The 12,344-nt window shown below is 44.0% G+C and overlaps 1 protein-coding gene across 1 annotated transcript in view; it reads left to right on the top strand.

Annotated features, from left to right (window-relative positions):
* The window catches only part of LOC138949719 (cytochrome P450 3A7-like), a 109,950-nt gene that overhangs the window by 20,529 nt on the left and 77,077 nt on the right, over positions 1 to 12,344 (top strand). Inside the window, exons 10-11 of the mRNA XM_070321514.1 lie at positions 279 to 366; positions 2,038 to 2,195. Coding sequence (XP_070177615.1) covers positions 279 to 366; positions 2,038 to 2,195 — 246 coding nt within the window. The remainder of the gene's footprint in view (positions 1 to 278; positions 367 to 2,037; positions 2,196 to 12,344) is intronic.

Here is a 12,344-nt window from a genome sequence, read left to right as displayed (position 1 = left end):
TGTCAGGGTTACAGTGATTGTCGTGTTTGGGCGCTCGGTAACATGACATTGATCAGTCTGTTCTGTTCTGTCAGGGTTACAGTGATTGTCGTGTTTGGGCGCTCGGTAACATGACATTGATCAGTCTGTTCTGTTCTGTCAGGGTTACAGTGATTGTTGTGTTTGGGCGCTCGGTAACATGACATTGATCAGTCTGTTCTGTTCTGTCAGGGTTACAGTGATTGTTGTGTTTGGGCGCTCGGTAACATGACATTGATCAGTCTGTTCTGTTCTGTCAGGGTTACAGTGATTTTCTCCAAGTTCTCCTGGACATGGAGAAGGAGAGAGAGAGTGAACGCAACGAAGGAAAGTCTACTGATCAACCAGGTGAGTAAGAGAGAGCATGTTAATTTGTGTGTGTGTGTGTTTGAATTGTATGTGTGTGTGTGTGTTTGAATTGTATGTGTGTGTGTGTGTTTGAATTGTATGTGTGTGTGTGTGTGTGTGTGTGTGTGTGTGTGTGTGTGTGTGTTTGAATTGTATGTGTGTGTGTGTTTGAATTGTATGTGTGTGTGTGTTTGAATTGTATGTGTGTGTGTGTGTTTGAATTGTATGTGTGTGTGTGTGTTTGAATTGTATGTGTGTGTGTGTGTGTGTGTTTGAATTGTATGTGTGTGTGTGTGTGTGTGTGTGTGTGTGTGTGTGTGTGTGTGTGTTTGAATTGTATGTGTGTGTGTGTGTGTTTGAATTGTGTGTGTGTGTGTGTGTGTGTGTTTTTGAATTGTATGTGTGTGTGTGTGTGTGTGTTTGAATTGTATGTGTGTGTGTGTGTGTTTGAATTGTATGTGTGTGTGTGTGTTTGAATTGTATGTGTGTGTGTGTGTGTTTGAATTGTATGTGTGTGTGTGTGTGTGTGTGTGTGTGTGTGTGTGTTTGAATTGTATGTGTGTGTGTGTGTGTGTGTGTTTGAATTGTATGTGTGTGTGTGTGTGTGTCTGTGCACATGCATTGGTGTGTGTGTGTGTGTGTGTGTGTGTGTGTGTGTGTGTGTGTGTGTGTGTGTGTGTGTGTGTGTGTGTGTGTGTGTGTGTGTGTGAGAGATTTCTGTGTGATATTGGTATTCAGAGATAGATTGTGCATGGAAGAGTTTGATGAAAACAATACATGTCTTAGCTCTGAGATACACACTTCTGATTCTCACAGAAGGAAGCTGGAGAGTTTAATGGTGATGAAGGGAGTTAACCTGGGGGAGAGAGACAGATTCAGACAGACGGGCAGACAGAGAGATAGTATTTCCTATGACATGGGACATAACTCCTTCAATTTCAAACTTTTAAGAAATCGTAGCATTGTAACCGTAGCGATCGAGTTTCCAGCACTAAACGCACAAAGCTCACATGAAGGGGAGAGGAATGCTACTCAGTCTAGCGACATAGTGCATGCTGCCGCGCGAGCCGACATTTTCCCTCTTTATCTTTACTGCGCTGGCCGCAAAACCCCTCCGCGCGGAGGTGTTTCCAGACACATTGTATGTAGGGTGTATTCAGGGGATTGGCCCCTCCAATGTTTGTCCCCGTAAAAGAAAGGGTATTCATTCGTCCACAGCCCATACAAACCTGACATAGTTACTTTGGGAATTTATCTATTGGCAGGCCACGTACACTGCCGTACCCCCCGCGGGTTAGGGGGAAGAATTTACCCGATGCTCCCCAGCATGTCGTAAGAGGCGACTAACAGATTCTGTTTCTCCTTTTACCCTTGTTAAGTGTTTCTTGTATAGAATATAGTCAATTTTTGTAAAGATTTTAGTCAAGCAGTATGTAAGAAATGTTAAGTCCTTTGTACTGGAAACTTGCATTCTCCCAGTAAGGTAATATATTGTACTACGTTGCAAGCCCCTGGAGCAAATTTTTGATTAGTGCTTTTGTGAACAAGAAACAATTGACAAGTGGCTTTATCCCATCTCTCCCCTTTCCCCGTCACGATATAACCTTCGTGGTTGAAAACGACGTTAAACACCAAATAAAGAAAAAAAGTACACTGCCGTCTTGTTTCCAGGGTTGACACGGGACGAGATGTTCGCCAACGCCATGGTGTTCTTGATGGCTGGCTATGACACCGTCTCCACAGCGATGGCCTTCACCTTGTTCTGTCTGGCTGGCAACCCACCCTGCCTGGAGAAAGTGCAGGCAGAAATTGATGCAAACATCGGCCAGGTTTGTTTTTGTGTTTTGTTCATTCATGTCTTCCATTCGTTGCTTGTTTGTCCCACGAGTTCCTCAGGGGTTCAAGAGAAAGTACAGGGGAAAATTGATACAAAAGTTGGCCAGGTTTGTTTTTGTGTTTTGTTCATTACTGTCTTACATTCTTTGCTTGTTTGTCCCACGAGTTCCTCAGGGGTTCAAGAGAAAGTACAGGGGAAAATTGATACAAAAGTTGGCCAGGTTTGTTTTTGTGTTTTGTTCATTACTGTCTTACATTCTTTGCTTGCTTGTCCCACGAGTTCCTCAGGGGTTCAAGAGAAAGTACAGGGGAAAATTGATGCAAAAATCGGCCAGGTTTGTTTTTGTGTTTTGTTCATTCATGTCTTCCATTCGTTGCTTGTTTGTCCCACGAGTTCCTCAGGGGTTCAAGAGAAAGTACAGGGGAAAATTGATACAAAAGTTGGCCAGGTTTGTTTTTGTGTTTTGTTCATTACTGTCTTCCATTCGTTGCTTGCTTGTGCTGCATGACCTTCACAGATTCAAGCGAAAAAAAACATGAGCCTTTTAGAACCTTTGACATTTTTACTATGAAAACAATGTGCGCGCCTTCGTGAGCGAGGCTGGTACTACATATTGTTCATACGAAATGACAAACACAGGTTACAAGCGATAACGCGCAAAAGTACTGGTTTATTATTTTACATCTGACACTAAGGTATCAGTAATGCATATATAGTTACAGTACTACGTAATGAGATACTACGTATTGCGGTAAAAAACTTATGGACAGAAAGAAAAAGAGAAAAGAAAACAAATTATTAGACATGGCAAAAGTATCAAATGCATTAACAAGACACGAGAAGTAAAAACAAGAAAAATAAACAATCACAAGACAGGAGAAGACAAACAGACAAGAAAGTTACAATTACCAAACACTCGTTGGTTAGTCCTTCAACAACAATAAAGAGTTACGTTCTGTACGTTCAACAACAATAAAGAATTACGTTCCGTACGTTCAACAATACCATAAGCACTAAGAATACTCAAGAAACTTAGCATACATACGTTTAAAACCAAAATGGCTACTTTCAGAAAAATACAAAAACGTTGACTCATCAGGCCAGGAATACAAAGCAAACTGTCATACCAAAAAAGTCTAACGACAACGTTCCTGCGTTAATCAAAGTCACAAACAAGATATTTACTCAACCACTTTCCCCCAATAACGTTACAAGAAATAAGCCCGTTTACAAACGATCACCACAGACCGCAAGCTTCTTTTACCTAAATTCTTTTAACGTAAGGCTGAAAAAGTCGGAGAAAACGTTTCACTTCGAACTTCGTTAACCACAGAAAACACAAGTTATCATTATAAACATTAGCGACTTTCTAGCGTCTACAAAACATTGCTGTACGTTCACAACACTAGAACAGTTGAACACACAATAAAGAAACACTACAACAAGTCAGACTTTCAACTCACGTTATACATAAACAACTCACAAAGTCATTACAAAATGGCGACCAAAACACAACACAAACAAATAACAACAAAATTACCTTATGCGCTGTGTGGGTTGACCAGCAGTACCAAAAACGTGTTGCCTCACAAACGAAGGGCACAAAACGATTCACACTTGAGAAACAACTGTCTCCAAGAACATTACGTTGACGTTAAAACATAAGAAACACTCCGTTGGTTCACTTGATAACCTTCATACGTTTACATCAAAACCAAACGCTTCCTAAAACCCTCAGATCGACTGACGAGACAGGAGTCAAGCAGCGGTATTTATGGAAACAAAAACCTAACATGGAATAGTTATTCAAAAGTCAAAGGTCACCGGATTGACCAACCAACAACATTCCTAAGACAGAATCGGGTGAAACTACTATTTTACAACCAATCAGTAACCGATCACGCACTCCGTGCATGCCCAAAACTTAAAACGGTATATTTAACAGAAAGAAGACCAAGGAACTAGCTGACATCACAAAGCTAAAAACACGTGAGTCACACGTATTCTAAAACTTGCAACGCAGATTCGCAGGGCTCACCTCAAAATCAAAACACGGAAAATAGCACGTGAATCTCACGGTGTTCTAGAACTAAACGACGCAGTTTGTGACGCTCCGACCAAAACCAGGTCACAACAACTGAACAAGGAGCACGTGAATTTCACGTAAAAATATTAACGCTCCACAAAACGGGTCACAACAAGGTGCCACAATAAAAACACGGTTTACTTCTTTTTACATCGTGCAATGACTTGAGCAAACGTAATTACAACAAAAAGTAGGTGAATGCATGCCACATCGGCATGCACACTCCCACCGGAAATTATATTAATATAATTTACTTCAAAAAACCTTTGTACAAACACATTCCTTATATCAAAAGAAGAATAACGCAGATTTAGACATTTCAAATTTACAACTCAAAATCATTGTGTTGCAAAACATTTACACAATATTATGGTTCAATCATTTTCAGTGTTTCAACACATCTCGTTTCAACTAAATGCCACTGGTCATTTACTCGACGGCATAAAGAAAACGCACCACTTAAAACATAAATGTCCGTTACATCATCTGGTATAAAAACAAACCGCAACAATCTACAACTGTCAAATTGGAAAAACACTCCAACGTTCAATGTTCTTTCAGTTCGCCTACACAGCTTTGTCTTCGTGATTTTCACGATCAACTAACACAGTCATTTTGTGAATAGGTCGCTCTAATATGCGACTATCACCAGTGGGACGGCCGTGATTGTCTAGAGCCTTTGTTCCAACATGCACTTTCACTCGTCTGACCAGTCCATCAGATCCCGGCATCACTTCGACTACACGAGCCATGCACCACTCTGATCTGCACAAGTTCTGGTCATGCAAGACAACAACATCTCCCACCTGTACGTTTGCCTGGGGACGTTGCCAGACACGACGTTTCTGCAAGAGTGAAAGGTACTGGCTCTTCCATAGCAGCCAGAATTCGTCTGCCATCCGCTGGACACAGCGCCAACGTTTCCTGGCGTACAGGTCTGGATCCTCAAACACACCAGGGGGCGGAAGGATGGCACCTGACTTCATGGTGAGGACGTGGTTGGGGGTCAAAGGGCGTGGTCCATCTGCCGATTCCAGTGACTCGACAGACAGTGGTCGACTGTTCACGATGGCCATCACCTCGTATAGGAACGTACGAAGTGATGAGGTAGTGAGACGCTGGCCTGATCTTCTGAGAAGACCATTCAGGATGCTGCGTATCGTTCGGATCTGACGCTCCCAAACGCCACCCATGTGACTAGCTGCAGGGGGGTTGAACTTGAACTCACATTTGCTTTCCAGCATCTTTGATGTCAGTCGTTCAGAGTCCATCTCCTTCCATGCCAGTTTGAACTCATTGCATGCACCTACAAAGTTCGTTCCTTTGTCACACCAAATGCGTGATATGTTTCCTCGCATGGAGACAACAATGCGTAGGGCGTTGATGAAGGAATCACTTGACATGTCATCCAGGGTTTCAATGTGGATTGCCCTAGAGGCAAAACACGTCACGATCAGCCCGTACAAGATTAATGTCATGACCTTGACGCAGTCATCACGGTACCCTCGTTTTTTCTGGCGTTTCAGGCCCTTCAGATGCTTGACTGCGGCACCTCTGTTGTTAGGAAGAGACGGTTTCTCTGGTCGAAATGGTAAGGGCATCTCGTAGTGACCAGCTTCGTTGATCTTTACGTTTTCCTTCACGATCTTCATGAACTTTACATCGTCCTGGGACATGGATCCTGAGTCACTTGCAAAGTCTCTTTCCATAACATGTAATGGGTCAGTACACGAGACTTCGTCCACCTGTACCTTGTAGACGTGAGCTACACGTTCTTCTTCCCTCGATCCTGGCTTGACGATGACGCGCATGGACGAGGCTATGCCATCAAAGGCGACGGAATGCGGTGACTTGCCGACGATGCTCCAACCTAACTTAGTCTCTACTGCAAATGGCAGTCCTTGGACAACGTTTAGGGGCATGAGGGCTTCAGCGCAGTCGTAGCCGATGAGGAGGCCTGCTTCACAGTCAGGGTACAAGGGGGGCAGTTTTGGAGACAGGTGTTGGAGATGTGGGTAAGCTTTGACAGTCTCTGAGGTGGGGATTTGCGTGGGGTCAACGGACAGGTAAGGTCGTGAGATGGCAGAAGGGAGCCTGACAAACTCACTGGAGGTAGGAGAGCGGACACGCAATCCAGAGTACTTCCTGCCAGAGACCACAGCATTGTCCTCAGTCAGTGTGGAGACCCTGAGTGTAGTCGGCTGCGATTTGGCTTTAACTTCTTCAGCCACTGACTGCACTACAAAAGTGGCGTTGGACATAGTGTCCAGTAGTGCGTACGTCAGCACTTCTACGTTGGGGTTAGAGTCACTGGAAACGAGAACGGGAACGATCATAGACGTGAAACCGATGCTGTTTTCCTCGCTGGCCTTAAGAGCAGACACCGTAGGAGTCGACGATGACAGTGGCTCTTGAACGTCAGCAGCAGAGGTACGGTAATTGTTCTTGTGTTCACTCGCCCCTTTGTTTTCACTCATACTGTTCTGATATTTGAAATTGTCATCGTGAAGACAAGTGGGATGAGCCTTCTTGCACTTCTTGCACGTCTGTTTCTGCTTACATTGACGGCTCTGGTGATCCTTGCTTCTCAGACATCCGTAGCAGATACGGTTCTTGAACAGAAAATCTCGTATCTCAACCAGAGGCTTCTCTATGAGTTCCTTACATGTCCCAGCGTCATGGTCCGGAAGTTGACAGTGCAGACATGCGGTGACATCCTCTGTCAGGGTTGACAGGTTCGTTGTGAACTTTCTTGGTGTCCCCGATGCACTTGTCAAGCCGAAAACAGGGTCGTTAGAAATGTCTGCTTCGAGAGTAACGAACGACACGAGTTCATTGAACAGAGGATACCTCTTCTTTTCAACCTTAGTTCGAGCAACTGTTCTAGACCATCTGTGACTCATCCAGTCTGGGAGCTTTCCGACGATCTTCCGTAAGTACTGGGCATCATCCAGGATGCTCAGTCCACCAACTTCCTGGGCAGCAACGGAACATTGCTGCAAGAAATCGGCCAGACTTCTGAGTCCCTTGGGATCTTTGCTTTTGACTGGGGTCCATTCGTCCAGCTTGGTCCGGAAAGCTTGCGAAACGACGTATGAGTTGCCGAACCGATTTTCCAGCACTTCCATGGCTCTCTCGTAGGCATCACCTTCTCTCAGCAGAAAGAAGCCGGTCACGGCCTCCTTTGCTTGACCTCCGATGTACCGTTGCAGATACAATAACTTCTCACTGCTGGTTATGTTCTGTCTCTCGATGAGAAACGAAAACGACGACCTCCAAATTGGATATTGGAGAGGGTCACCAACAAAAATGCACGGCTCCTGCATCGGCAAACGGTTGATCATCAGAGCGTCTGATAGGGTTTTGGCGAGAGAGTCCATAGGAGTGTCCTGCTTGGCAGGAGTAGCACGTGGACGTTGGTAGTACGCAGACGGGGGGTAGGAGGCAAATGGACGATCTGCATGACATTCCTTGTCAAAGTTCATGTACGCAGGGGGCCTTGCGTTTTCGTTTCCCCAGATAACTTTGGGGGTGGTCTGATGTGGGTCCAGGAATGTGGGCACGAAAGGCTCTGGTTTGGGATGTAGGTGGGTATCATAGGGGAAACAGGGTGGGGTAACTTGAAAACGTCTGTGGTCCATGCGTTGGTGACGTTCTTCTGGGAAGTAGGTGTGTCGTTCTTGCGTCTCATCACCTTCCCTTGTCTCTGGTAGGTGATAGGACCAACCTGTGTGGTCGAGATCAGGCGGGCGAGAGCCTGTGACGCTTGTCGTTGAGTGTCCAACGTTGTGCAGAGGCGGCTGACCAGCGTACGCACCGAGAGGGTGCTGCAGTGTGGTCAGCAGCGCTGTAGGCCGCATGGAGGATGTAGTTGCAGCCGTCGTGTAGTTGGGTGTGGAGGGCTCCCGATGGATGAAAGGAGCGCTCGTTCCGGCGTGATGGGGGGCGTTGACATCCTCTCTACGTTGAGGTCCGTACGCCTCGTAGGTGGCGTTGTTGGTAGTAGCGGCGCTTGTAGAGGCGCTGACTCCAACGACGAGGTCCACGACAGGTAACGCGTGCTGTCGTGGCTCAGTCGTTGTGGTTCCTGCGACGAAGTTGGTGACAGCAGCGTTGACGTTGACAGTAGAGATGTCACGGGTGCTGGCGGCTTGGCAGACAGGAACAGACGTGAAGTCCATGGCTGGCTGGTGTGTCCTTTGGTCAGCAATGACGGCGGCTTGGCAGACAGGAACAGACGTGACGTTCAAGGCTGGCTGGTGTGTCCCTTGGTCAGCAATGACGGCAGCACCTGTCCCTATTCCTATCGCTGTATGCTCATTGTTTAGAGAAGGGGCTTCAAGACTGTACAGGGGAACGGAAGGACGAGGGTGGAACCTAGTGTTCAACAAATCGACTGACGGTAGATCAGGGAGATCCTGCTGAACTGTATCACATTGTTCTAGTACACGTATCCTAGCCTGCCGCTCTCTGTTGATATTTTGGCGTTCAGTATACTTGATAAACCTCAACGCCTTCTTCTGCTTTAGTTCATCAAGAGCTGCTTCAGCTGCATCGTTAGCCTGCCTTTCAGCTTCTTTAACCACTGCTTCAGCTGCTACAGCTGCGTCTCTAGCCTTCCTTTCCGCTTCTTTAAGAACTGCTTCAGCTGCTTCAGCTGCATCGTTAGCCTGCCTTTCAGCTTCTTTAACCACTGCTTCAGCTGCTACAGCTGCGTCTCTAGCCTTCCTAGCTGCTGTTCTCTCAACTTGTTGTTGTTGCAAAAGATCCAGTTCACTGAGCTGAGCTTCCTTTATGGCTTCTGCTTCGACCTTAATGCCAATAGACACAGCCTCTAGCTTAAGAGTCAATTTAGCCTCTTCAGAGCTAACACTTCCAGAGCGGAGAGACTCAGGGTGAGAACCGGCTAGGCTACCTGATCTTCTGCTGCCTGACTTGAAGCTAGCTGGCTTGTAAATGGCTGACCTAATGCTAGCTGTTTTATGGCTGACAGGCTTGACACTGACTGACTTGTGGGTGGATGACCCAACGCTAGGTGTAACACTGCTATGCCTGGAAGTAGGCTTCTTAGTCACCTGCACGCTAGTCGTTTGTCTGACAAGAGCTTGATCAATGTAAAACATAATGTTCTGAACTGCCCTTTGAACATCCTCCCAACTGTCCTGAACGATTTCACCGCTACCAATCATACAAAGAACTTTCTCTATATCACCAAGATCCTTGTACATGCTCAAAATAACCCTTTTTTGACTGGTTACTGACTCTTTATTAGGAGTTTCTTGTTTAAGCTCTGTTACTATCTCATCGATTGCTCGTTCCAAGAATATTCGTTGTCTTACAAAGTTTCTAGTTTTGATCTCAATCTGGTAGTCTCTACCTTGTTCAGTAGGCTTAATGTCACGCCTATGCCTTTGAGAATGTTCATCTTCATCGCCGTTAATGTCATAACCTGAAGCTTCCAATGGTTTATCTGCTGGAATCTCCTCCATTACAATGTTCGCTTATTCAAAAGCACTAAAAACCTACATAAGGTTTATCTGGTTATAAAGTAAAATGAATCGATCTGAGGGTCGTTTGGGATAATACACAAAAGTCACAAAAAATGCGCCGGATACGGAGTAGGAAGATCTCTAACCGACAAGTTGATCTATGTCAAACTATGGTTCACTAACACAGTGACAGGTAACAATAAAGTCTTTTGCTGGTTATCAACAGCTACGTTTACGTTCATTGAGCGTCAATAACAAAAGTTCTTTACTGGGCGTCAGCAGCTAAGTTTGTTTACTTCAGCTAAAGTTCTTTCACTGGGCATCAGCAGCTAAGTTTTTTACTGGACGACAGCAACTAAAGTTTTTTACTGGACGACAGCAACTAAGTTTTTTACTGTGCGCGCCTTCGTGAGCGAGGCTGGTACTACATATTGTTCATACGAAATGACAAACACAGGTTACAAGCGATAACGCGCAAAAGTACTGGTTTATTATTTTACATCTGACACTAAGGTATCAGTAATGCATATATAGTTACAGTACTACGTAATGAGATACTACGTATTGCGGTAAAAAACTTATGGACAGAAAGAAAAAGAGAAAAGAAAACAAATTATTAGACATGGCAAAAGTATCAAATGCATTAACAAGACACGAGAAGTAAAAACAAGAAAAATAAACAATCACAAGACAGGAGAAGACAAACAGACAAGAAAGTTACAATTACCAAACACTCGTTGGTTAGTCCTTCAACAACAATAAAGAGTTACGTTCTGTACGTTCAACAACAATAAAGAATTACGTTCCGTACGTTCAACAATACCATAAGCACTAAGAATACTCAAGAAACTTAGCATACATACGTTTAAAACCAAAATGGCTACTTTCAGAAAAATACAAAAACGTTGACTCATCAGGCCAGGAATACAAAGCAAACTGTCATACCAAAAAAGTCTAACGACAACGTTCCTGCGTTAATCAAAGTCACAAACAAGATATTTACTCAACCACTTTCCCCCAATAACGTTACAAGAAATAAGCCCGTTTACAAACGATCACCACAGACCGCAAGCTTCTTTTACCTAAATTCTTTTAACGTAAGGCTGAAAAAGTCGGAGAAAACGTTTCACTTCGAACTTCGTTAACCACAGAAAACACAAGTTATCATTATAAACATTAGCGACTTTCTAGCGTCTACAAAACATTGCTGTACGTTCACAACACTAGAACAGTTGAACACACAATAAAGAAACACTACAACAAGTCAGACTTTCAACTCACGTTATACATAAACAACTCACAAAGTCATTACAAAATGGCGACCAAAACACAACACAAACAAATAACAACAAAATTACCTTATGCGCTGTGTGGGTTGACCAGCAGTACCAAAAACGTGTTGCCTCACAAACGAAGGGCACAAAACGATTCACACTTGAGAAACAACTGTCTCCAAGAACATTACGTTGACGTTAAAACATAAGAAACACTCCGTTGGTTCACTTGATAACCTTCATACGTTTACATCAAAACCAAACGCTTCCTAAAACCCTCAGATCGACTGACGAGACAGGAGTCAAGCAGCGGTATTTATGGAAACAAAAACCTAACATGGAATAGTTATTCAAAAGTCAAAGGTCACCGGATTGACCAACCAACAACATTCCTAAGACAGAATCGGGTGAAACTACTATTTTACAACCAATCAGTAACCGATCACGCACTCCGTGCATGCCCAAAACTTAAAACGGTATATTTAACAGAAAGAAGACCAAGGAACTAGCTGACATCACAAAGCTAAAAACACGTGAGTCACACGTATTCTAAAACTTGCAACGCAGATTCGCAGGGCTCACCTCAAAATCAAAACACGGAAAATAGCACGTGAATCTCACGGTGTTCTAGAACTAAACGACGCAGTTTGTGACGCTCCGACCAAAACCAGGTCACAACAACTGAACAAGGAGCACGTGAATTTCACGTAAAAATATTAACGCTCCACAAAAACGGGTCACAACAAGGTGCCACAATAAAAACACGGTTTACTTCTTTTTACATCGTGCAATGACTTGAGCAAACGTAATTACAACAAAAAGTAGGTGAATGCATGCCACATCGGCATGCACAAACAAGTTTTAAGCATGGCTAATGCCATGTAAACTGAAAAAAGTAACACATTTGCATCGGTCTCGGATAGCCGAATAGGCTGTAGGGACGATAACCAACCAACCAACCAACCATCACAGGTTAAAGAGACACGAAAAATCAACAATCAGCCATTCTTTACTTTTTTTGCTCTACTTGACTGACACGTTCAAGATACAAGAAAAGTCAGTCATTCTTTGCTTGTTCAAGTGTCAAGAAAAATAAAGGATCAATCATTCTTTGATTTTTATCTGACAAGAACAATCAACAATCGGTCATTATTTGCCTTGTTGTCCCACTTGACTGATACGTTTAAGATAAAGTAGTCGCCGCTTTTAAAAAAAACCTTGGGACCGAACAAAAGTTTTTAATAAGCGGCGTTTTTAATAAACGGCTGCGTGTTGAACATGTCCATCAGTAA

The sequence above is a fragment of the Littorina saxatilis genome, linkage group LG16 (assembly GCF_037325665.1).
Source record: "Littorina saxatilis isolate snail1 linkage group LG16, US_GU_Lsax_2.0, whole genome shotgun sequence".
NCBI classification, from domain to species: domain Eukaryota; kingdom Metazoa; phylum Mollusca; class Gastropoda; order Littorinimorpha; family Littorinidae; genus Littorina; species Littorina saxatilis.
The sequence above is the reverse complement of the archived record's forward strand: the minus strand, read 5'-3'. Positions and strand labels throughout refer to the sequence as shown.